This window comes from Salvelinus alpinus, chromosome 13 (genome assembly GCF_045679555.1).
Source record: "Salvelinus alpinus chromosome 13, SLU_Salpinus.1, whole genome shotgun sequence".
Classification (NCBI taxonomy): Eukaryota; Metazoa; Chordata; class Actinopteri; order Salmoniformes; family Salmonidae; genus Salvelinus; species Salvelinus alpinus.
This window is the reverse complement of record NC_092098.1, coordinates 49,338,062-49,365,918: the sequence shown is the minus strand read 5'-3', so window position 1 is coordinate 49,365,918 and position 27,857 is coordinate 49,338,062. Positions and strand designations below refer to the sequence as shown.

Below are 27,857 nucleotides of genomic sequence, written 5' to 3'. Positions count from 1 at the left end.
CAGATCTAGTGCCTAGGGAGGAGGGGTTAGGGTTTCTTCTGGACCTATCAGGCTGTTCCAGATCTAGTGCCTAGGGAGGAGGGCCTAGGATTTCTTCTGGACCTATCAGGCTGTTTCAGATCTAGTGCCTAGGGAGGAGGGGTTAGGGTTTCTTCTGGACCTATCAGGCTGTTTCAGATCTAGTGCCTAGGGAGGAGGGGTTAGAGTTTCTTCTGGACCTATCAGGCTGTTTCAGATCTAGTGCCTAGGGAGGAGGGGTTATGGTTTCTTCTGGACCTATCAGGCTGTTCCAGATCTAGTGCCCAGGGAGGAGGGCCTAGGGTTTCTTCTGGACCTATCAGGCTGTTTCAGATCTAGTGCCTAGGGAGGAGGGCCTAGGATTTCTTCTGGACCTATCAGGCTGTTTCAGATCTAGTGCCTAGGGAGGAGGGGTTAGAGTTTCTTCTGGACCTATCAGGCTGTTTCAGATCTAGTGCCTAGGGAGGAGGGGTTAGAGTTTCTTCTGGACCTATCAGGCTGTTTCAGATCTAGTGCCTAGGGAGGAGGGGTTATGGTTTCTTCTGGACCTATCAGGCTGTTCCAGATCTAGTGCCCAGGGAGGAGGGCCTAGGGTTTCTTCTGGACCTATCAGGCTGTTTCAGATCTAGTGCCGAGGGAGGAGGGGTTAGGGTTTCTTCTGGACCTCACTATACTGGCCCAATAAGCACATGCCCTCGAGATATCCCTTATTGGGACAGTGGTTAGGGTGTTAGTCATGGATGCTGGTGGCCTGGAGATATCCTTTATTGGGACAGTGGTTAGGGTGTTAGTCATGGATGCTGGTGTCCTGGAGCTATCCCTTATTGGGACAGTGGTTAGGGTGTTAGTCATGGATGCTGGTGGCCTGGAGATATCCCTTATTGGGACAGTGGTTAGGGTGTTAGTCATGGATGCTGGTGTCCTGGAGCTGTCCCTTATTGGGACAGTGGTTAGAGTGTTAGTCATGGATGCTGGTGGCCTGGAGATATCCCTTACTGGGACAGTGGTTATGGTGTTAGTCATGGATGCTGGTGGCCTGGGTTTGAGACCTGCTAGGGGAGTCACCCTACTCTCACTATATGTTAATATTACCGTTTTGAATGTTGTCAGAATAGTTATTATCATATTGTGTGTAGATTTCTCCTCTTTCATGCGTTTCTGGGACTTTAGTTTCCAACGTTGTGCCTTTGTGCTCAACCTCCAGATGCTTTTTGGGGTTTGATGTGATGTTTCTGGCAAAGAGAACAATGCTGCCTTTGTAGTGTTTGCATTTGACAAAAATGTTGTTCTCTTTCTCCTTGATTAACTCAAAATAATGAGAGCATTTCATGTTAAAAGCATAGTGTGTGTGAGAGTTTCCCTAACCTCACCAACATACAAAAGGAGCTGTGAATAGATTTGTGGTTCACCAATCAGGGCCTTGATGGGCTTGGCAACAGCAACAAGGTGTGATGTGTAATTCATTTTTATGTTGTTAGGGGGAACATTTATTTTGGACCATCAGGCGACCTCTTGACAACTGATACACAGAAATGTTCTTGCAGCGTTCCCATGAAACATGCCTAGAACATTAATATCTCATATTCTGAGAACATGGCAACCATGTTTTGTGTATGTTTGATGTGACGTTGATGGAATATTTTCCTAACCCTCAGAAAACTAGACACATGAATGTTCTTGCAATGTGCCAGGATATGCTTCTAGAACCTTCATTTTGTACATTCTAAAAACATTGCAACCACATTCTAGAGAAGTTCTGCTTGACATTAAGGGAATGTTCTCCTAACTTTAACACCAAAACATGTTAAAAAGGTATTTAGAAGGTTTTTGTTAACATAGATATAATGTTCCCCCAACTAATGGAAAACTGGACACTCAAACATTAGGGGAAAATTACGGTAACATTACAAAAACGTTGTTTCTCCTTAATATTGTTAGCTGGGATGCTGCTCAGTGGGCGATAAAGCTGGTTTGCTTTCTGGTGTGAGACGAGTCCACAGCTGCTGAGACAAGCTCTATGTGCCTATACAGAGATGGCAGGAAGTGTATTGCAAGGCCAGCAGTGGCAGTTTAAAAATTGGATCCGACACACTGTTTTAATTAACATGAAATGCCCTTTGCAGGATCACTGTTACTTCTTACAAAACTACTTTTGTCATCTGTTGCGTAATCCATGTCGCCACTAAAATTTGAAAAACATAACTTTATCTGTTTCTATATATTACTGTAAAAATTGCAAGGACTTTTTAAACCATTCAGTGTCTCTTGGAACATAACATATTTTGTTCCCTCTGCTAATGAATGCAAATGCAGAAATATTATACATAGCACACACCACTAGGAGTCTCTCCTTGTCAGGTCAGATGGTCAGCCTTGTGCATCAGTAATGCATAATGTAATTGATGTGTCATTTGCATACGAACTCAAAGCTGTGGGCTCCAGTGAAGTATCATCCAAACAAATGGAATGAGGAAGCCGCTTGTTGTGGCTCCAAATTTACCATCTCCATTTGGTTTTACTTTAGTATTGTTTTGTATATTATATTCATTTTGTTAATGTTTATGCAAATCCAATTCAGGGCATAAAGATTAGTGTCTATATTTATCATTTTCGTCTCTATTGACCGAAATGTAATTTTATCCAATTCCTTCAGCACAAAGCTCTTGTTCTTTAAGAGATAATTGTAATGAGGGCTTTGGTACTGAGTTCACCTACTGGTTGATTCAGATGACATATGCTACTATAAACAACGGAAACCAGACAAATCAACAACAACAAGAACAACAATAATATATCTAATGCACGTCGGAACTAAAACAATTATGTCTCACTTGGTTATCGCCAAGGAGTCTCAAATGACAAACATTTTATTGCAGTAGTAGACTTCATGAACATACATAATGATAATTCCAACTTCGTTGTTGTGTTGTTGTTGTAAAAAAAAAAAAGAAGAAAGGCCACTACTCTCAAGCGAACTATGTTCTCACCACCTACATCAGTTGCCAATCACCTAGCGCAATGGATAGGTGTGAGCTTTAATAAACAAAATGTAGTTTGAATGTGGGCTTCACATCCTGCTGTCCTTTTTTGCCTTCCCGGTTCACTATTTTCTCAAAAACTGTGCATCCGTGGTTTTATGTAGGATGCTGAAGACCAAAGATGATCATAGGTTTGACTAAATAAAACAAATTATTTGAACAACAATGTCCAGCTAGTGTGGTTTCAAATAAAATAATTTTCCAAATTTAGCCAGGATTTAATCCTGTGCCTATGGTGTCTGGAGGATTCCTAATCCTCCACCCTATCTCCTGGGCTACCGTTCAGGAACCACAGCGGATGGTACTCCACAGGGGGAGAATCTCACTCACCACTGCTTTACAGGCTTAGCCACCTGTCAAGTGAAAGTAAGTGAAGAATATCTGAATATCTAGAGTAAGTTTGGAAGTGGTGTCCGGTGCAGGTCGATGTTTTGAAAGACTATCTAGAGTAAGTTTGGAAGTGGTGTCCAGTGCAGGTCGATGTTTTGAAAGACTATCTAGAGTAAGTTTGGAAGTGGTGTCCAGTGCAGGTCGATGTTTTGAAAGACTATCTAGAGTAAGTTTGTAAGTGGTGTTTGGCGCAGGGTGATGTTTTGAAAGACTATCTAGAGTAAGTTTGTAAGTGGTGTTTGGCGCAGGGTGATGTTTTGAAAGACTATCTAGAGTAAGTTTGTAAGTGGTGTTCAGCGCAGGGTGATGTTTTGAAAGACTATCTAGAGTAAGTTTGTAAGTGGTGTTTGGCGCAGGGTGATGTTTTGAAAGACTATCTAGAGTAAGTTTGGAAGTGGTGTTTGGTGCAGGGTGATGTTTTGAAAGACTATCTAGAGTAAGTTTGTAAGTGGTGTTCAGCGCAGGGTGATGTTTTGAAAGACTATCTAGAGTAAGTTTGTAAGTGGTGTTTGGCGCAGGGTGATGTTTTGAAAGGCACAGTGGGATCCAACAAAGCTTTTATCACGTGTAACTGCCTGTCACCTTTTTGAATTGAATTTAACTTAAATTCAACTTTTTAAACTCGCTTTGACATATTAACAAAGAACTTTGTATCCATAATTTGATCATTACCTATAACAACTAGAGCTGTTTAAATTAATACCACTTTGGCAAGAGGTCGGCGCTCTTTGTCCAGCAGTTCCTACAGCTGTCAGATGATAGTGCGGTGACTGGCCTTACTGAGTGGATAGGACATTAGCCCAAGCTATTTAAGAGGGATGTCACACCGGGCACAAATTATTGTCTAGTTCTGTTTTTCCTGCCGAGGGGTACCCTATACCTTCACCCAGGGGGGAGTAGTTCAAAGTCTGAGTCTGTCTTGGGTAAAAAATATTTTGTGATAGTACAGTCAACATTAAAAGATCCCAGCTTTTTGAGAAAGTACAGCCTTTGTTGACTCTTGTTGTAGATCAGGTCTGAACATTTACTCCACTGAAGCTTTTTGTCCAAGAGGACACCCAGATATTTGTATTCCTCTACAATCTCTATGTTCTGACCTCTGATAGATGTTGCAGAGGTAGGTGTTGTACGCTTCCTGAAGTCTATGCACATCTCTTTGGTCTTGTTGGTATTGAGGAAGTGTGATTCGTCACACCACTCTACAAAGTCATCTAGGACTGGGCCATGGTGTTCGTCATCATGCAACATGCTGATCGAGGCAGTGTCATCAGCGAACTTAACGAGGTGTCTGTCAGGATGGAAACTAGTACAACTATTAGTGTACAAGATGTACAGGAGTGGGGACAAAACACATCCCTGAGGAGAACCTGTGTTGGTGTTGCGTATGTCCGACATATGGGGACCTACTTTGACCCGCTTTGACCGCTGGCTCAGGAAGTCCAACAGCCACAAAACCAGCCCCCCCCCCCCCCCCCCCCCCCCATCTAAGGAGAAGTCCCTTATGAGTCTGTGCCAGAATGTAAGGCTGGATGCAGAAGAAAAGTCAAGAAACAGAAACCTGAAATGGGATTTGGAACCCTCTAGATGTCTACAGACCATGTTAAGGAGAGTAAGAATGGCATCATCAACTCCTGTGCTGGGCTGATAGGCAAACTGAAACGGGTCGAGGAGCTTCTGGGTGGCGCTGAGAATATAACTTTACAATATGATAAATAATACATTATTTATCAGGTGGATCGTTTGCAGGTCAGAGCTGAGGGTGCCAGGGTGGTGTATTTAAATTGCATTGAATACTTTTGTTTTAGATGTTTTGTTGTTGCTGCTCAGCAGTGGCGCTTTGTTGGAGGTTTTCTGTGTTGGTCAGAAATGTGGAGGATTTCTGTGTTGGTCAGAAATGTGGAGAATTTCTGTGTCGGTCAGAAATGTGGAGGATTTCTGTGGTCAGAAATGTGGAGGCTTTCTGTGTTGGTCAGAAATGTGGAGGATTTCTGTGTTGGTCAGAAATGTGCTTTGAAAATAGCCACACTCTGGCCCTGAGGTAAAGGCACAATGGGAGCCTCTTTAAAGTCAGTATTTTGCTGACCTCGGCTACTACTGCACATGTTACACACACGTGAAGTGCTTACGACATCGAAGATCATAGCACTACGGTGTCTTCATTTATTTATTTGAAATTAAAGTGCTTTCATCTTGTTCTAAAGACATGTCCAAAGAGTACAGTACACCTACAGTACCGGCATGTACACGATCGCAACTGTAGAGTGCTGCTGTCTGAACCGTTGTTGTCTGTTGTGAAGAAATGTCTGTCTTGAACAATGCATCTACAGTAGGAGTTCGTTGAGGCAATATATTTAGATCATAGATAGTACACACTTAGCTGAACACTTTTATCATGTCAAAACGATCAAATTTACAATTTGATCATGAATAAGGATCTTTCCCCAGTACTTATGATTCAAGTCTAGCTGAGCCCTGCATGCAAGCTTCTGTCAGATGCATACAAGCTTCTGTCAGATGCATTCTGTCAAGTGGATTTCTCACTTCTAAGGCCTTTAGTTGGGATCATTGTTAGAGAATGCTCAGAGGAAGCACTGTCATTTATCAATGCAGACATATTACTGTAATGTACATTCAAGGTAATGATGAATATGTTGCTACTCTGTATCATTAATTACATCTGACCCTGTACTGTACATTCACAGTAATGATGAATATGTTGCTACTCTGTATCATGAATTACATCTAACCTTCTGTGTTTCTATCGTGCTGCAATGCGCCTCTGCCCATAAAAACAACGTCCTCTCTGGGCAGCTTTAAAAATAAAGTAGAAAACTGTTTGATGTCTTCTGTGCCCATATGAATGATCTCTACGATGTAACTGAAATGATGAAATAGATGTTCTTCTTCTTGGTTTTTATGTTTTATTATCTCTCTGTCATACTGTGTTCAACCGTGTCGGATCTTGACTAGACATCTTGTCTCAAGAGGACCACAATGGAAATAAGTCCCAGACTGTATTGTGTGTTATCCTTCATGATTTAACAATGGAAATAAGTCCCAGACTGTATTGTGTGTTATCCTCCATGATTTAACAATGGAAATATGTCCCAGACTGTATTGTGTGTTATCCTCCATGATTTAACAATGGAAATATGTCCCAGACTTTATTGTGTGTTATCCTCCATGATTTAACAATGGAAATAAGTCCCAGACTGTATTGTGTGTTATCCCCCATGATTTAACAATGGAAATATGTCCCAGACTGTATTGTGTGTTATCCTCCATGATTTAACAATGGAAATAAGTCCCAGACTGTATTGTGTGTTATCCTCCATGATTTAACAATGGAAATATGTCCCAGATTGTATTGTGTGTTATCCTCCATGATTTAACAATGGAAATATGTCCCAGATTGTATTGTGTGTTATCCTCCATGATTTAACAATGGAAATATGTCCCAGACTGTATTGTGTTATCCCCCATGATTTAACAATGGAAATAAGTCCCAGACTGTATTGTGTGTTATCCCCCATGATTTAACAATGGAAATAAGTCCCAGACTGTATTGTGTGTTATCCTTCATGATTTAACAATGGAAATATGTCCCAGACTGTATTGTGTGTTATCCTTCATGATTTAACAATGGAAATATGTCCCAGACTTTATTGTGTGTTATCCTCCATGATTTAACTCATGTGCCTATATGGCTTTTTTAAGTTTTATGTGTGCTTGTTTTTTTAAATGGTCGAATTAATAAACTAACAAAAACTAAAAGTGCTGTAATACATTACCAGTGTCGGGATTAGGTACTTGGGAAAGTAATATATTACATATTGGTTAACAAAAGTAACGTTACAATATTACTTTTTCAGGAAAGTACCACATTATATTTAAGCAATAAGGCACAAGTGGGTGTGGTATATGGCCAATATACCACAGCTAAGGGCTGTGCTTAGGCACGACGCAATGCCTGGATACAGCCCTTAGCTGTGGTATATTGGCCATATACCACAAACTCCTGAGGTGCCTTACTGCTATTAGAAACTGGTTACCGACGGAATTAGAACAGTAAATAGTTGTTGTTTTGTCATACCCGTGGTATACGGTCTGATATACCACAGCTTTCAGCCAATCAGCATTCAGGGCTCGAACCACCCAGTTTATAATACTTGTTATATTACTTTCTTGAAAGAAATATAAATCTCACCGTTTGTTTGACTGTATGAGGAAGCGACGCGAGCCGCGCACGCTCTACCAAAGATAGACTACTAACTCAGGTTTTATCACTAGTTTCTCCTTTCATCTGTGGCGCTGCTTTCCTGTGCTAGTCTACAAGTGCTCTGCCATATATGGGCTGCTTAATTAGCCGTATACACCCAGCTAGCAATGAGGAATCGGCCCAGAAGCGGTCCTCTTCTGGGGGGCCGGAACTGATTGAATTGGCCTGGAATCAGGTGTTGGACTCGGCCCGGAATTAAAATGAATGACTGCCCAGAATCGGCCCAAATACATCGGGCCGTTTCCGTCTACCTGAATTTGCCGGCATCTTACCAGAATCCCCCCAGAAGTGTCCCGATGCAAATTTAAATAAATGTATACAAAATTACCCGATTTAGTAATTTTAAATGTTACTATTATACATTTTATACAGACAAATTATACCCATCCACAAAAAAACTATTGTGTCGGAGGAAACACTGTACACCTGGTGACCGTGTGAGCATGTGCCTGGCCCGCCACAGGAGTCGCTACAGCGTGATGGGACAAGGACGTCCATGCCAGGCAAACCCTCCCCTAACTCGGACGCCGTTGGGCCAATTGTGCAATCCCCGCCTCCTAGCCATAAGTAATACGGCCGAAGGCGGCCCAGACTCGGGTCACATGACGTCGGCCGAGTCTGACTTTCAGCCGAGTGTCCCGACTCTCAGCCCAGATCCACTGTGCTAGCTGGGTAGTATACTGTAAGCCAAACATCTGTACAGATTTCTTATCTTTTCATTCAAAATCTTTCCCTCGAGCCGCCGGTTCTGGTTATAGACCGCACGTGCACAGACCCATAGAGTTGTATAGAGGGCATACTTGCCACAAGACGGGAAAGCCCTCTATGGGCTTTGCTATCACAGCAGCGATCAATGGCAAAGATCAGAGGTGCTCCCTTTATATATTTCTAAGGACTGCAGCTGTCATGACATTTCTCCAAACAGCCTTTCTCCGCTCGCTCCGAGAACTAAATGAGGAAACAAGTTGAGATTGGATTCATGGAAACACACGCCCGGTATAGATATGATTCTGAAAGGAACACACGCCCGGTATAGATATGATTCTGAAAGGAACACACGCCCGGTATAGATATGATTCTGAAAGGAACACACGCCCGGTATAGATATGATTCTGAAAGGAACACACGCCCGGTATAGATATGATTCTGAAAGGAACACACGCCCGGTATAGATATGATTCTAAAAGGAACACACGCGTTATTTGACAAAGTAACTGTAGTAATATTACCCAATTCAGGAAAAAGTTAGTAATCTGATTATATAACGTGTTACTTTTGTAACACGTTACCCAAAACACTGTACATTACTGTGTTCAGAAAGTATTCGTACCTCTTGACTTGTACCACATTTTGTTATGTTACAGCCTGAATTAAACATTGATTAAATAAAATAATTTCTCACCAATCTACACACAATGCCCCATAATGACAAAGTTGAAATATGTTTTCAGATTTTTTTGCTCATTTTTTGTAAATGAAATACAGAAATATCTAATTGACATAAGTATTCACACCCCTTTGCTATGAAACTCCAAATTGAGCTCATGTGTATCCAATTTCCTTGAGATGTCACTACAACTTGATTGTGGGCCAATTCAATTGTTTGGAAATGACAGGAAAAAACCACACCTGTCTATAAGGTCCCACAGTTGACAGTGTATGTTAGACCAGAAACTATACCATGAAGAATATCTCCGAGATATAATTGTGATGAGACATTTATCTGGGGAAGGGTATAAAACAATTGAAAGTTTCCAAGAGCACAAACTGAGCAACCAGGCAAGAAGGACCTTGGTCAGGGAGGTGACCAAGAACCCAATGACCACTCTGACAGAACTACAGAGTTCCTTGGCTGAGATGGGAGAACATGCCAGATGTCTCTACAGCACTTTACCAATCTGGGCTTTATGGGAGAGTGACCAGATGGAAGCCACTCCTGAGAAAAAGGCACATGGCACATGGAGTTTGCAAAATTGCTTGTGAAAGACTCTGAGACCACAATGCAAAGATCCTGTGGTCTAATGACACAAAATGTTTACTCTTTAGCCTGAATGCAAAGCGCTATGTCTGGAGAAAACCAGGCACAGCTCATCACCTGTCTAATACCATCCCTACCGTGAAGCATGGTGGTGGCAGCATCATGCTATGGGGATGCTTTTCAGAGGCAGGGACTGAAAGACTGGTAAGGATATAAGGAACAATAAATGGAGCCAAATACAAGCAAACCCTTGATGAGAACCTGCTTCAGAGTGCAAACGTTGAACAGGACAATAACCCAAAGCACACAGCCAAAGCAATGCTGAAATGTTTCAGAACAAAAATGTGAAAGTCATTGAGTGGCCCAGCCAAAGTCCAGACTTTAATCCCATTGAAAATCTGTGGAAGACTTGAAGATTGATGTTCACGGTCGCTCCCCATCTAATTTAACAGAGCTTGAAAAAATCAATAAGGAAGAACGGGAGAGAATCCCCAAATCTAGATGTGCAAAGCTGATACAGACATACCCAAGACGACATAAAGCTGATACAGACATACCCAAGACGACATAAAGCTGATACAGACATACCCAAGACAACATAAAGCTGATACAGACATACCCAAGACGACATAAAGCTGATACAGACATACCCAAGACAACTCCAAGCTGATACAGACATACCCAAGACGACTCAAAGCTGATACAGACATACCCAAGACAACATAAAGCTGATACAGACATACCCAAGACAACACAAAGCTGATACAGACATACCCAAGACGACGTAAAGCTGTAATCACCGCCAAAGGTGCTTCTACAAAGTATTGACTCAGGTGTGGGAATAACTTATGTAAATTAGATAGTTCTGTATTTCATTTTCAATAAATTAGCAAACATTTACAAAAAACATGTTTTCACTTTGTCATTATGGGGTATTGTGTGTAGATGAGTGAGACAAACATATTTTTACTCCATTTTGAATTCAGACTGTAACACTACAAAATGTGGAATAAGTCAAGGTGTATTAATACTTTTTGAAGGCCCTGTATATGGGGGAATACTGATGAGCCAGGGTTATAGATAAGGGGAAGGAATGGCATTAATTCAGATGGTTCAGCTGCATTCACACGTCATCTGTCTAAGTTCTAAGTCATGTTCCTCAAAGAGAGAAGAAGAGAGGTGAGGAAGGAAGGAGGGGGGGAGAAGTTCTTTCCACTTCATAGATCTTTCTCACTGTCATCACCCCGGACTCCAGATTAACCCAGTGCAAAAAATACTCAGCATTTCCATTTCCAGTATTGAAAGGGGGGAACCGTCGTTTTCAAACTCAGGGCTCTTGGGAAAGCAGATATGAAGCAGCACATTTACTTTGGCTGAGGAGAATACACAGGCATTCAGGCAGCAGCACCTTAGCCTGGCTGTCACAGTTTTAGGTACGGTGACAGTGATTTCAGGTGACTGCCGTGAAAACAACCGGAGCAACTCTGCCTCGTACACAGTCTTCTGTGTAGCACTTGAAATCCTCTGTTCTCTATATGCAGCAGTGCTGTGCTAAACAAACCACTCCTGATCACAAAAGCATTACACCTTTATAATACCAGTTTATTTACGAATCTGCTTTTAAAGAAAAGAGTACACGTGTGTTCAATAGAAGCTGAGAGTAGAGGAAATCAACTGAGGCTTCACTGGATACGTTCAGTCAACTCAAGTGCTTCTGTAAGTCACAACGTCATTGGAGCTTGCCCCATACAGCAGGTGAAGCCAAGAAAAGAGGTGTAAAGAAAGAATGTGTAAAGAAAAGAGATGTAAAGAAAGAACGTGTAAAGAAAAGAGGTGTAAAGAAAGAATGTGTAAAGAAAAGAGATGTAAAGAAAGAACGTGTAAAGAAAAGAGGTGTAAAGAAAGAATGTGTAAAGAAAAGAGATGTAAAGAAAGAACGTGTAAAGAAAAGAGGTGTAAAGAAAGAATGTGTAAAGAAAATAGATGTAAAGAAAAGAGATGTAAAGAAAGAATGTGTAAAGAAAAGAGGTGTAAAGAAAGAATGTGTAAAGAAAAGAGGTGTAAAGAAAAGAGGTGTAAAGAAAGAATGTGTAAAGAAAAGAGATGTAAAGAATGAATGTGTAAAGAAAGAATGTGTAAAGAAAAGAGATGTAAAGAAAGAATGTGTAAAGAAAAAAGGTGTAAAGAAAGAATGTGTAAACAAAAGAGATGTAAAGAAAAGAGGTGTAAAGAAAAGAGGTGTAAAGAAAGAATGTGTAAAGAAAAGAGATGTAAAGAAATAATGTGTAAAGAAAAGAGGTGTAAAGAAAGAATGTGTAAAGAAAAGAGATGTAAAGAAAATAGATGTAAAGAAAAGAGGTGAAAAGAAAAGAGGTGTAAAGAAAAAAGGCGTAAAGAAAGAATGTGTAAAGAAAATAGATGTAAAGAAAGAATGTGTAAAGAAAAGAGATGTAAAGAAAACAGATGTAAAGAAAAGAGATGTAAAGAAAAGAGGTGTGAATTACATTTTAGTGACTACAAAGGATCAAAAGAAAAGTTAATATAAGGATAATTTTACTCGTCAATTGTTACCCAAGGTCCAACTGAAATACTGACTACTGCTTTATCCCAACCTCTGAAAGACACTGGTACAGTACATATACAGGCTGGAGAGGTTGGATCAGGGCACTGTTACATACATATAGAGGTTGGATCAGGGGACTGTTATATACATATAGAGGCTGGAGCAGGGAACTGTTACATACATATAGAGGCTGGAGAGGTTGGATCAGGGGACTGTTATATACATATACAGGCTGGAGAGGTTGGATCAGGGGACTGTTACATACATATGGAGGCTGGAGCAGGGAACTGTTACATACATATAGAAGCTGGAGAGGTTGGATCAGGGGACTGTTACATACATATAGAGGCTGGAGCAGGGAACTGTTACATACATATAGAAGCTGGAGAGGTTGGATCAGGGGACTGTTATATACATATACAGGCTGGAGAGGTTGGATCAGGGGACTGTTACATACATATAGAGGCTGACAAGGTTCGATCAGGGGACTGTTATATACATATACAGGCTGGAGAGGTTGGATCAGGGAACTGTTACATACAGTACATATAGAGGCTGGAGAGGTTGGATCAGGGGACTGTTACATACATATACAGGCTGGAGAGATTGGATCAGGGGACTGTTACATACATATACAGGCTGGAGAGGTTGGATCAGGGAACTGTTACATACAGTACATATAGAGGCTGGAGAGGTTGGATCAGGGGACTGTTACATACATATACAGGCTGGAGAGGTTGGATCAGGGGACTGTTACATACATATACAGGCTGGAGAGGTTGGAGCAGGGAACTGTTACATACATATAGAGGCTGAAAAGGTTGGATCAGGGGACTGTTATATACATATAGAGGCTGGATCAGGGGACTGTTACATACATATAGAGGCTGAAAAGGTTGGATCAGGGGACTGTTATATACATATAGAGGCTGGATCAGGGGACTGTTACATACATATAGAGGCTGGAGCAGGGGACTGTTACATACATATAGAGGCTGAAAAGGTTGGATCAGGGGACTGTTATATACATATAGAGGCTGGAGCAGGGGACTGTTACATACATATAGAGGCTGGAGTAGGGGACTGTTACATACATATAGAGGCTGGAGCAGGGGACTGGTACATACATATAGAGGCTGGAGCAGGGGACTGTTACATATAGAGGCTGGAGCAGGGGACTGTTACATACATATAGAGGCTGGAGCAGGGGACTGTTACATACATATAGAGGCTGGAGCAGGGGACTGTTACATACATATAGAGGCTGGAGCAGGGAACTGTTACATACATATAGAGGCTGGAGCAGGGGACTGTTACATACATATAGAGGCTGAAAAGGTTGGATCAGGGGACTGTTATATACATATAGAGGCTGGAGCAGGGGACTGTTACATACATATAGAGGCTGGAGCAGGGAACTGTTACATACATATAGAGGCTGAAAAGGTTGGATCAGGGGACTGTTATATACATATAGAGGCTGAAAAGGTTGGATCAGGGGACTGTTATATACATATAGAGGCTGGATCAGGGGACTGTTACATACATATAGAGGCTGGAGCAGGAGACTGTTACATACATATAGAGGCTGGATCAGGGGACTGTTACATACATATAGAGGCTAGAGCAGGGGACTGTTACATATAGAGGCTGGAGCAGGGGACTGTTACATACATATAGAGGCTGGAGCAGGGGACTGTTACATACATATAGAGGCTGGAGCAGGGAACTGTTACATACATATAGAGGCTGGAGCAGGGGACTGTTACATACATATAGAGGCTGGAGCAGGGAACTGTTACATACATATAGAGGCTGGAGCAGGGGACTGTTACATACATATAGAGGCTGGAGCAGGAGACTGTTACATACATATAGAGGCTGGAGCAGGGGACTGTTATATACATATAGAGGCTGAAAAGGTTGGATCAGGGGACTGTTACATACATATAGAGGCTGGAGCAGGGGACTGTTACATACATATAGAGGCTGGAGCAGGGGACTGTTATATACATATAGAGGCTGAAAAGGTTGGATCAGGGGACTGTTACATACATATAGAGGCTGGAGCAGGAGACTGTTACATACATATAGAGGCTGGAGCAGGAGGCTGTTACATACATATAGAGGCTGGAGCAGGGGACTGTTACATACATATAGAGGCTGGAGCAGGGGACTGTTACATACATATAGAGGCTGGAGCAGGGGACTGTTACATACATATAGAGGCTGGAGCAGGGGACTGTTACATACATATAGAGGCTGGAGCAGGGGACTGTTACATACATATAGAGGCTGGAGCAGGGGACTGTTACATACATATAGAGGCTGGAGCAGGGAACTGTTACATACATATAGAGGCTGGAGCAGGGGACTGTTACATACATATAGAGGCTGGATCAGGGGACTGTTACATACATATAGAGGCTGGAGCAGGGGACTGTTACATACATATAGAGGCTGGAGCAGGAGACTGTTACATACATATAGAGGCTGGAGCAGGGGACTGTTACATACATATAGAGGCTGGAGCAGGGAACTGTTACATACATATAGAGGCTGAAAAGGTTGGATCAGGGGACTGTTATATACATATAGAGGCTGAAAAGGTTGGATCAGGGGACTGTTATATACATATAGAGGCTGGATCAGGGGACTGTTACATACATATAGAGGCTGGAGCAGGAGACTGTTACATACATATAGAGGCTGGATCAGGGGACTGTTACATACATATAGAGGCTAGAGCAGGGGACTGTTACATATAGAGGCTGGAGCAGGGGACTGTTACATACATATAGAGGCTGGAGCAGGGGACTGTTACATACATATAGAGGCTGGAGCAGGGGACTGTTACATACATATAGAGGCTGGAGCAGGGAACTGTTACATACATATAGAGGCTGAAAAGGTTGGATCAGGGGACTGTTATATACATATAGAGGCTGAAAAGGTTGGATCAGGGGACTGTTATATACATATAGAGGCTGGATCAGGGGACTGTTACATACATATAGAGGCTGGATCAGGGGACTGACACACTGGGCGCCCGTGGAGCAATTGCTGTGGGAGATTAAGTGACTTGCTAAAGGGGAACAACAGCAGGCAATGACATCTAGGATTTGATACCAGCAACCCTCTGATTGCTCGCTCACTTCCTGAAAGATGCTTTCCCTGTCAGACCCAGGATTCAAACTGGCAACCCTCCGACTGCGAGCTCGCCTCTCCCGAGTGGTGCAGCGGTCTACGGCACTGCATCTCAATGCTAGAGGCATCACTACAGACCCTGGTTCGATTCCAGGCTGTATCACAACCGGCCATGATTGGGAGCCCCATAGGGCGGCGCACAATTGTCCCAACGTCGTCCGGATTAGGGTTTGGCCGGGGTAGGCCTTCAATATAAATTAGAATTTGTTCTTAGCCGACTTGCCTAGTTAAATACAGGTTAAATAAATAATACAAATAAGCGCTAGGCTACCTGCACCCCGTCACCTAAGTGGGGTTTACTCTACCTAAGTAAAGTACCTAAGTGTGGTTTACTTTACCTAAGTAAAGTACCTATGTGTGGTTTACTTTACCTAAGTAAAGTACCTGTGTGGTTTACCATCAAATATAGACTAATTAGCATGTACCTTCGGTGTTTGTCTTGTAGGCCTGACAGTGCTGCAGAAGATTCTGGATACGGCAGCAGAGAAGACGTGGCAGGTGACATCGGTGAACCTGGACAGTGGTATGGATCAGGTGGCCTTCCTGAAGGTGGTTCAGGACCTAGAGAAGAAGAAGGAGTACAACATCATCCTGGACTGTGAGCTGGAGAGACTCAACTTGATCCTCAACCTGGTAAATAACATCAGATTGATAGACGGTCCAGTAATGAAAAAGGGGGAGGTGACTATTGAGAGCTTAATGCATGAAGAGATGATCCGTAAACTAGACATGATTAGTTCAGTAATTGGATTGGATGGGTTCACTCCAACAAGAAGACCATGCAGCTAGAGTAACAAAACAATTCTTCCTCCTCTTACTGAGTTTTACAACTCAAACTATTGACAAAGGTTCAGTTACAAGGGTTCACTTTGAACACTGTGTGGTATTGTTATAGTGTCTCTGTTCTATACTGGACCAGTCTCAGGGGGACAGTGGAGGGAAGTTTGTAATGAAGACAAAGATAGATGTGTATGACTTGGATTCCATGCTGCTGCTGGAAGATCATCAGCCAGTTCTCCAGGGACAACATTGTTCCCTGGTACCATTTATATATTGTACTATAAATGGAATCACCACAGTGAGTAGATCTGGACTAAAACTATTCAAAAACCTAGCTAAAGAAACATTCATAGCAGACTTTTTTATAAATGTAGTCTATCTTGTTTTTAGGAGGGATAACAGTTCCTTTGAGCTATTTTGAATATGTAAAATCTCTTTAGTCCCGTTGGGCCAGTAACCGAGAGGTCGGTGGTTCAAATCCTTAAGCCGACTCGGTGAAAAATCTGTCGATTTGCCCTTGAGCAAGGCACTTAACCCTAATTGCTCTTGTAAGTCGCTTTAGATAAGAGCTTCTGCTAAATGACTAAAATGTAAAAATGTCATGGTTTCTGAATAGCAGAGAGCTAGTGAAATTAGTATATTCAAAAACATGTAGTTTACAGATAAGCATTTAGAAATATGGTCAGGCTCAATTATCCCTGACGGCTGCTTCATTCTGTCTCCCAGAGGCGATCCCGGGCCTATCCATCACAGGTGTACTAGTGATTTTGATACAGATTGTGAACATGTAGTCATTAAAGCTCTAATTGGGCTTCCCACAGTGACAGATGCCAAATCCTTCCCAGCCCTCCACGGCGAGTTGTTCCAGCTGCCCCCGTTCTGCTGAGCACTGATATTTTACTCAGACATGCAGGCAGAGACAGGAGATGAGTAATTCATTTCCTCAAAGACAGGAACAATTAGCTCCTATTTGGGAGGAACGCGATACATTTTTTTTTATTTAACATTTATTTAACTAGGCATGTCAGTTAAGAACAATTTCTTATTTACAATGTGACTTAAGGGTTGCATGTCAGGAGCATGGTCTAACCCCGGCCAAACCCAAACCCGGACGACACTGGGCCAATTGTGCACCACCCTATGGGACTCCCAATCACAGCCAGATGTGATACAGCCTGGATTCAAACCAGGGACTGTAGTGACGCCTCTTGCACTGAGATGCAGTGCCTTAAACACCTGCGCCACTCAGGATTAATGGGGCACTTAAATCGACATCTGGAATGAAATAGCTTTATCTTCATTGACGTGTTGCAAAATGGACATAATTTCCCCTTTTTATTATGCTTTCCAGATCGCTGCTCAGAAGAAGAACCTAAAAAATTACCACTACATATTGGCAAACCTGGTAAGTCTAGCCCTCTCTGAAACAATTGAAGCTTTAATGCAACATGCAGGCTCCAATGTATTTCATTGTCATTTATTTTCAATCCATCTGAAATGTCTTCGTTGTAGATATTGCTGGAACTCCCAGTCAAGAGAACTCTACTGTGGAATTGCTAGGAATTTTTTTTTGTTTGTTGTTCTGATCACGACGCTACTGACGCCCCTATTGAGAAGTAAAAGAACACTGTACCTTCATCCCCACTGAACGATTACAAACATGTAAGCACAACTGTAGTTTCATCTGTTGCAGAATTGATGGAAACCGATTGTTTAGACTAATCTATGGTGGCGTTGTTCCATGTATTGGTCCCTCTTCATCTTCTCTGTATCTGACAGGCCGTAGAGCTTCTGCTTGTCTGTGCAGAACACAATGTAGACAGATTGCTGATTACTCGCTGAGCAAGTATATTATCATTTCTACTCTTTTAAGGCAATTGTAGGGCTCTGAGCTTCTTTGTGTGTGTGTGTGTGTGTGTGTGTGTGTGTGTGTGTGTGTGTGTGTGTGTGTGTGTGTGTGTGTGTGTGTGTGTGTGTGTGTGTGTGTGTGTGTGTGTGTGTGTGTGTGTGTGTGTGTGCATGGGCGTGCTTGTACATGCTTACACTATACTTGCGCATATATATATATATATATTTGGTATATGAATGTGTGTGTGCTTTTGTCCTTTACGTAACTAAACAGAAGTTAGTTTTCCATTATTATCAACGGGCTCAATTCATTGCTTCATGTTAATATTCATTGGCCACCAGACCTAATGAGTTCCTAGATACCAGCAATAGTAGGTAGGGACTCTGTTCGAATGATTCTGCATTCCACACATATCCAGTTATACTGAAGCATAGTTGCCTCGTAGGTCATTCTATGTCTAGGGTTGCCAGTCACGTTTGCATAGCTTCATATAGAGATCAGAGGTCAACTGTCACCCATGAAGCAACAAGCTAGCCTCTATTTTAAATCAAATCAAATTGTATTAGTCACATGCGCCGAGTACAACAGATGTAAACCTTACAGTGAAATGCTTACTTACAAGTCCTTAATTAACCAACAATGCAGTTTTAAGAAAAATACCTAAAAATATATAAATAAATGTAGCAAATAATTAAAGAGCAGCAGTAAAATAACAATAACGAGGCTATATAAAAATTATTTGTGCAGTTCAAAGTGAGTAATCGCTGTTCTGATGTTGTCACGTTCTGACCTTAGTTCCTTTTTATGTATTTATTTTAGTTTGTCAGGGTGTGAGTTGGGGTGGGCATTCTATGTTGTTTTTCTATGTTTTGTTCTGTGGGTTATATTTCTAGGTGTTTGGCCTGGTGTGGTTCCCAATCAGAGGCAGCTGTTTATCGTTGTCTCTGATTGGGAGCCATATTTAGGTAGCCTGTTTTTCATTGTGTGTTGTGGGTGGTTGTTTCTGTTTCGGTGTTTGCACCATTCGGGACTGTGTCAGTTTTCATTTGATTCTCTTGTTCTTTTTTGTATTCATTCTTGATTAAACATTTATTATGGATACGTACCACGCTGCATTTTGGTCCTCCTCTCCTTCCACCAACGAAAGCCGTTACAGATGTCCAGAAGCTCTTTCCGGTCATAAGAGACGGAAGCAGCAACATTATGTACAAAATAAGTTACAAACAATGCGGAAAAAAACTAACAAAATAGCACGGTTGGTTAAGAGCCCATAAAACAGCAGCCATACCCTCCGGCAGCCATCTTTCTATGTTTGCCTCTCACGTTAGCATAGCTTCATATAGAGATCAATCACCCGAGCCACTGCCTATTCACCCTGCTATCATCCAGAAGGCGAGGTCAGTACAGGTGCATCAAAGCTGGGATTGAGAGACTAAAAAACAGCTTCTATCTCAAGGCCATCAGACTGTTAAACAGCCATCACTAAGACATTAGAGGCTGTTGCCTGTAGGCATAGACTAGGAATCACTGATCACTTTAAAGGAATGGAATACTAGTCACTTTAATAATGTTTACATATCTATCAGTACTCATCTCATATGTATATACTGTATTCTATAATATTCTACGGTATCTCATTCACTTAATAATGCTTACATATCTTGCATTACTCATCTCATATGTATATACTCTATTCTATAATATTCTACGGTATCTCATTCACTTAATAATGCTTACATATCTTGCATTACTCATCTCATATGTATATACTGTATTCTATAATATTCTACGGTATCTCATTCACTTAATAATGCTTACATGTCTTGCATTACTCATCTCATATGTATATATTGTATTCTATACTATTCTACAGTATCTCATTCACTTAATAATGCTTACATATCTATCATTACTCATCTCATATGTATATACTGTATTCTATAATATTCTACAGTAACTCATTCACTTAATAATGCTTACATATCTATCATTACTCATCTCATATGTATATACTGTATTCTATAATATTCTACGGTATCTCATTCACTTAATAATGCTTACATAGCTATCATTACTCATCTCATATGTATATACTGTATTCTATAATATTCTACGGTATCTCATTCACTTAATAATGCTTACATATCTTGCATTACTTATCTCATATGTATATACTGTATTCTATAATATTCTACTGTATCTTAGTCCGTTCTGCTCTGACATCGCTCGTACATATGTATATAGTCTTAATTAATTTCTACTTAGATTTGTGTGGATTGGGTATATGTTGTGTAATTTGTTAGATATTTCTTGTTTAGATATTACTCCACTGTCAGAGCTAAAAGCACAAGCATTTCGCTACACCCGCAATAACATCTGCTAATCAAAATGTATGTGACCAATAAAATGTGATTTGATTTGATCTGATTTGAGATCTGAGGTCAACTGTCGTCCGTGAAGCAACAAGCTAGCCGCTTGCTCTAGTGGTATGTCGTCTTGTGTTATACACAGTACTTCACCTGGAGAGGATGCTGTATGTTTGGCTTAAGGGTTGCATGTCAGGAGCATGGTCTAAACATGCACTCCAGAGGGCTCAACTCAAGAAATCTAGAAACATTTGTTGTGCTAGAACACATGAAGTGGACTGTGAAATACAGGGGGGGGAAACGGTGACTTCACCGGCAGGATTGTTAAATTCATAACTGGATTGTGCCGTAGGAAACATAGATAATAATGATTATAAAGGTGGCAAGATGCAACACTCCGCGGTTCCTTACCATTTGAACCATTTGCCAGATGGGGCACACACACACACACACACACACACGCACGCACGCACGCACGCACGCACGCACACACACACACACACACACACACACACACACTCATTCACATGCACACACACACACATGCTCACACACACACTCACATGCATGTGCACACACACACGCACGTGCACACACGCACACACGTGTGCACACACACACACACACACACACACACACACACACACACACACACACACACACACACAAACACACTCATACTCCCTCTGTTTATTGATTAAGTATGGTCTATGTGTCAGGACCCGGTGCGAGAAACAGTCACTAAATCGGCAGAACCCAGAAGATGAGGCAGACACAGCAGTACTAGAGATGGTGGTTTAATAAAAAAAAGACATCTTCCAAAATACAAAGAAAATCCACAAAGTGGTAAAAACAGCAAGGGAAAAACAAACCTCAAAAGACTAATACAAAATACAAAAGAACAAAACCAGAGAACCTCTGGAAAATCCAACAAGAGAAAAATATATGTTCACAACAAGGCTTGGGCTGGGGCTGGGTGCTAACATACAAACACTGAGCAAGGAACTGAGGAACACACAGGGATTAAATACTAACAAGGGAACGACATACAGGTGCAAACAATAATTAGAGCAAGGGAAAAACAAAAGGTACAAAAAAAAGGTGCAATGGGGACATCTAGTGACAAAAAACCAGAACAGTCCTGTCCAAAACCTGACAGAATCCCCCTCCTAGGAACGGCTCCTGACGTTCCTACCAGCCTTCTCAGGGTGGAGGGCCCTGAACTGACGAATGAGGTCAGGGTCCAGTATGTCCTTGGCAGGAACCCAGGAGCGCTCCTCGGGACCGTAGCCTTCCCAGTCCACCAGATACTGCCAGGACCGCTGCACCCGGCGGGAGTCCAGTATCCGGTGGACGGTATAAGCCGACTGGCCTCCGATGACACGGGGCGGAGGGGGAGGTCTGCCTGCCGGAATAAGGGGAGAAAAAACAACAGGTTTTAATAAAGAAATGTGAAATGTGGGATTGATTTTAAGGGATCTGGGTAAGTGCAGGCGAAAAGTAACGGGATTGACTCTCCTGGCAATCTTAAAGGGTCCGATGAATCTCTGGGACAGCTTGCGAGACTCCACCCGTAGCGGTAAGTTTTTTGTTGAGAGCCATACTCTCTGGCCGGGGTACAGGGTAGGACCGGGACGGCGACGTCTGTTGGCTTGTCGTTGGTACTGCTGTGAGGAACGCAGAAGATTAAGACGGGCCTTCTTCCACGTAAGCCGACAGCGTCTGATGAACCTCGAGGCTGAAGGCACTCTGACTTCTGCCTCTTGGTCCGGGAACAATAGAGGAGCATAGCCAAACTGACACTCGTGCGGGGATATACCAGTGGAGGAGGAGCACAAGGTGTTGTGCGCGTACTCGGCCCAAACAATGAAGGATGACCATGTGGATGGGTTGTTGGAAACCATACATCTGAGGGTGGTTTCCAGCTCCTGATTCATCCTCTCAGTTTGGCCGTTGGACTCCGGATGGTACCCTGAAGATAAACTGGCCGTGGCCCCTATGAGTTGGCAGAAGGCCTTCCAAAACCTTGAGGCGAACTGGGGACCTCTGTCGGAAACCATATCTTGCGGGATGCCAAAGACTCGGAACACATGGTTAATCACCAACTCAGCTGTTTCCTTGGCAGAAGGTAATTTGGTCAAGGGAACAAACCTGGCCGCCTTAGAAAACCTGTCGATGATGACTAGGATCGTAGTATTACCATGGGACGGAGGAAGGCCAGTAATAAAGTCCAGCGAGATATGGGACCAGGGTCGGTGGGGAATAGATAAAGGGTGAAGGAGTCCTTGAGGGCGGAGGTGAGAAGATTTGCCCTGGCAGCACACGGAACAGGCCTTGACGAAAGTGGCAACGTCTTCTTTTATGGTGGGCCACCAGAACTTACGCTGGATGAACTCCAAGGTGCGACCTACGCCCGGGTGACAGGTGAGGCGAGAGGAGTGCCCCCACAGAAGGACTTGGGACCTTGCTGCCTTGGGAACAAACAACCGATTAGCAGGACCTCCTCCAGGGCCCGGTTCGATGGCTTGAGCTTGTTTCACGGTATCCTCCACTTGCCACGAGATCGGAGCCACGATCTTAGCGGCAGGAAGAACAGTCATGTCAGTATCTTCTCGAATGGCAGGAGAGTAGACTCGTGACAAGGCATCCGGTTTGAGATTCTTCGACCCGGGTCTATAGGTGAGGATAAACTGAAATCGGCTGAAGAAAAGAGACCATCGAGCTTGTCTGGAGTTCAACCACTTCGCCTGCTGGATATACTCCAGATTTTTGTGGTCCGTAAGCACTTGAAATGGTTGAGAAGCCCCCTCGAGCCAGTGTCTCCATTCCTTCAATGCCATCTTAACCGCTAGGAGTTCACGATCCCCCACATCGTAATTCCTCTCGGCCGGGGTAAGCCGGTGAGAGAAGAAGGCGCAAGGATGAAGCCTCTTGTCTTCACCCCTCTGAGACAGGACAGCTCCAACACCAACCTCTGATGCGTCTACCTCCACCACAAAAGGTTCATCCGCCGTCGGTAGTGTCAGGATGGGAGCAGAGAGGATGCGCTGCTTGAGTCCTTGGAAGGCCGTCTCAGCTTCTCTTCCCCACAGAAACCTTGTGTTGCCACCCTTGGTTAAAGCTGAGAGAGGGGCTGCCACCGAGCTGAAGTTCTTGATGAACTTGCGGTAGAAGTTAGTGAAGCCCAGGAAACGCTGAACTTCCTTAACCTCTCTGGGATAGATGGGACGCTTGCGTCCCAACAGCCATGTCAAAATGTAGAGCGCCAAATTCAAAAAAATTATATAAAATTAAACTTGATTAAATCACACATATAAGATATCAAATTAAAGCTACACTCGTTGTGAATCCAGCCAACATGTCAGATTTCAAAAAGGCTTTTCGGCGAAAGCAAACGATGCTATTATCTGAGGATACACCATAGTAAACAGAGAGAGAAGCATATTTCAACCATGCCGGCGCTACTCAAAACGCAGAAATAAAATATAAAAAACGCATTACCTTTTATGAGATTCTTTTGTTGGCACTCCAATATGTCCCATAAACATCACAAGTGGTCCTTTAGTTCGATTAATTCCGTCCATATATATCCAAATTGTCCATTTATTTGGCGCCGTTGTACCAGGAAAAACAGCGTTCAATTTGAGCAAAATCACGACACAATATCTAACAAAAAATTACCTCTAAACTTTGCCAAAACATTTCAAAGTACTTTTGTAATACAGCTTAAGGTATTTGTAAACGTTAATAATCGATCAAATTGAAGACAGGTCAATCTGTTTTCAATACAGGATATCAACAAACTCACGGAACATTTCATTTCTTGCCCAAATCTCAAACATAAACAAACGACGTCACTCCACTTCCGGGTAAATATCGTTTTCACCTCACTATGAAAAAACCTTAACAATTTTCCATACAATGGCGACATCCAGTGGAAGCAGTAGAAACTGCGCATTTACTGATTAGAATTCTGGTTTGCCCAACACAATCCATTGAACATAGAGGAACTGAACAATAAAAAAGTTAGTCTACAAAGTTTGGCTACAAAGAAAAACCCTGCTCCCGCCGGCGAGGTGGATGGACGCATGAGGCCTGCTGCCAGAGCGTCCTTTATGTAGGTATCCATAGCAGCTCGTTCGGGAGGAGATAGGGAAAAGATCCGACCCCTGGGGGGGCAGGTGCCCGGAAACAGGTCGATGGGGCAATCGTAAGGTCTATGGGGTGGTAGTTTGGTGGCCCTCTGTTTGCTAAATACCGGTTTGAGGTCATGGTAACACTCGGGAACTCGGGACAGGTCGATGGATTCTAGAGACTCGGGAGGGGAACTCGGGGAACTTGGGAAGATACAAGTGGCTTGGCACGTAGGACCCCACTGCTTGATAGTGCCCACAGACCAGTCGATGTGAGGGTTATGGCTGTGAAGCCAGGGGTATCCAAGGACGAGAGGGAACTCGGAACACGAGGTCAGATGAAAGTTCATCACTTCCTGGTGTTGGGAAACTGAAAGACGCAAGGGGGTAGTGACACGAGTGACAAGTCCAGATCCCAAAGGGCTTCCTGTCACGTTCCTGACCTATTTTTATGTTATTTTGATTATGTTTAGTTGGTCAGGGCGTGAGTTGGGGTGGGCATTGTATGTTGTGTGTGTTTGGTTAGTCTATGGGTGTTGTATGTGTATGGGATAGTGTTTGTTAGGTTGTCTAGTTATGTCTATGGCTGCCTAGATTGGGTCTCAATCAGAGACAGCTGTCATTCATTTGTCTCTGATTGGGAGCCATATTTAAGGTAGCCATAGGCAGTAGGCTTTTGTGGGTGTTTGTTTCCTGTGTCAGTGTTTGGACCACACAGGACTGTTTTGAGGTATGTCACGTTTGTTGTTTTGTAGTTTGTAGTGTTTTCTTGTTATTTACATTAAACATGTACAATTATCAATCCGCATCTTGGTCCGATCCATGCTCCTCCTCGTCTGAGGAGGAGAACGACTTTGACAGCCATTACAGAAACACCCACCACAACAGGACCAAGCGGATTGAGGAAGGAGGGCAAGAACTAAAGCAATGGAGAGAGGAGGAATGGAGTTGGGAGCAAATTTTCAATGGAGAAGGACCCTGGGCTAAGGTGGGAGAGAATCGCCGCTCTCGGGAGGAGAAGGAGGCAGCCACAGCCCAGGAGCGCTGGTATGAGGAGGCAGCACGTATGAGAGGCTGGAAGCCCGAGAGGCTCACCCAAAAATTTCTTGGGGGGGGGGGGGGGCTAAAGGGGAGTGTGGCGAAGCCGGGTAGGATACCTGAGCCAACTCCCCGGGCTTGCCGTGGAGTGAGAGGGCGTCGTACTGGTCAGACACCGTGTTATGCGGTAAAGCGCACGGTGTCCCCAGTACGCGTGCTTAGCCCAGTGCGGGCTATTCCACCTTGCCGCACTGGGAGGGCTAGGTTGGGCATCGAGAAAGGATGCCATGAAGCCGGCCCAACGTATCTGGCCTCCAGTACGTCTCCTCGGGCCGGCGTACATGGCACCAGCCTTACAGGTGGTGTCCCCGGTTCGCCTGCATAGCCCAGTGCGGGCTATTCCACCTCACCGCAATGGCAGGGCTACGGGGACCATTCAACCTGGTAAGGTTGGGGAGGCTCGGTGCTCAAGAGCACGTGTCCTCCTTCACGGTCCGGTATATCCGGCGCCACCTTCCCACCCCAGCTCAGTACCATCAGTGCCTACACCACGCACCAGGCTTCCAGTGCATCTCCAGAGCCCTGTTCCTCCTCCACGCACTCTCCCTATGGTGCGTGTCTCCAGCCCAGTGCCTCCAGTTCCGGCACCACGCACCAAGCCTCCTGTGCGTCTCCAGAGCCCGGTACGCACTGTTCCTTCTCCCCGCACTCGCCCTAAGGTGCGTGCCCTCAGCCCGGTACCTCCAGTTCCGGTACCACGCACCAGGCCTAGAGTGCGCCACGAGAGTCCAGTGTGCCCTGTTGTTGTTCCCCGCACTAGCCTGAAGGTGCGTGTCCTTAGCCCGGTACCTCCAGTTCCGGTACCACGCACCAGGCCTACAGTGCGTCTCAGCCGGCCAGAGTCTGCCGTCTGCCCAGCGGCGCCTGAACTGCCCGTCTGCCCAGCGGCGCCTGAACTGCCCGTCTGCCCAGCGGCGCCTGAACTGCCCGTCTGCCCAGCGGCGCCTGAACTGCCCGTCTGCCCAGCGGCGCCTGAACTGCCCGTCTGCCCAACGCCGTCTGAACTGTCCGTCTGCCATGAGCCTGCAAAGCCGCCCGTCTGCCATGAGCCTGCAAAGCCGCCCGTCTGCCATGAGCCTACAGAGCCGTCCCCGAGACAGGAGCCGCTAGAGCCGTCCGCCAGACAGGAGCCGCTAGAGCCTTCCGCCAGACCGGATCAGCCAGAGCCTTCCGCCAGACCGGATCAGCCAGAGCCTTCCGCCAGACCGGATCAGCCAGAGCCTTCCGCCAGACCGGATCAGCCAGAGCCTTCCGCCAGACCGGATCAGCCAGAGCCTTCCGCCAGATCTGACCAGCCAGAGCCGTCAGCCAGCCATGACCAGCCAGAGCCGTCAGCCAGCCATGACCAGCCAGAGCCGTCAGCCAGCCATGACCGGCCAGAGCCGTCAGCCAGCCAGGATCCGCCAGCCAGCCCGGAGCTGCCATCCCTCAGCCCGGAGCTGCCGTCCCTCAGCCCGGAGCTGCCGTCCCTCAGCCCGGAGCTGCCGTCCCTCAGCCCGGAGCTGCCGTCCCTAATCCCGGTGCTGCCCCTTATCCCGGTGCTGCCCCTTATCCCGATGCTGCCCCTTCAGTTAGGTGGGTTTAGTTGGAGGGTGGTCATTGGGTGGGGGATACGGAAGCGGGGAGTGACTATGGTGGTGTGGGGACAGCGTCCAGAGCCGGAGCCACCACCGTGGACAGATGCCCACCCAGACCCTCCCCTAGACTTTTGGTGGTGCGTTCGGAGTACGCACCTTGAGGGGGGGGTTATGTCACGTTCCTGACCTATTTTTATGTTATTTTGATTATGTTTAGTTGGTCAGGGCGTGAGTTGGGGTGGGCATTGTATGTTGTGTGTGTTTGGTTAGTCTATGGGTGTTGTATGTGTATGGGATAGTGTTTGTTAGGTTGTCTAGTTATATCTATGGCTGCCTAGATTGGGTCTCAATCAGAGACAGCTGTCATTCATTTGTCTCTGATTGGGAGCCATATTTAAGGTAGCCATAGGCAGTAGGCTTTTGTGGGTGTTTGTTTCCTGTGTCAGTGTTTGGACCACACAGGACTGTTTTGAGGTATGTCACGTTTGTTGTTTTGTAGTTTGTAGTGTTTTCTTGTTATTTACATTAAACATGTACAATTATCAATCCGCATCTTGGTCCGATCCATGCTCCTCCTCGTC

At 44.2% G+C, this 27,857-nt stretch overlaps 1 protein-coding gene across 4 annotated transcripts in view; it reads left to right on the top strand.

Annotated features, from left to right (window-relative positions):
• Window positions 1-27,857, top strand: part of LOC139537851 (glutamate receptor 1-like) — a 113,118-nt gene that overhangs the window by 38,082 nt on the left and 47,179 nt on the right. For all 4 annotated transcript variants that reach the window (XR_011667608.1, XM_071339694.1, XM_071339693.1 and 1 more), the window contains exons 4-5: window positions 15,919-16,106; window positions 17,605-17,658. Coding sequence is in view for 3 of the 4 variants with exons in the window: in XM_071339694.1 (XP_071195795.1) it covers window positions 15,919-16,106; window positions 17,605-17,658 (242 nt within the window). In the remaining variant the exon portion in view is untranslated. The remainder of the gene's footprint in view (window positions 1-15,918; window positions 16,107-17,604; window positions 17,659-27,857) is intronic.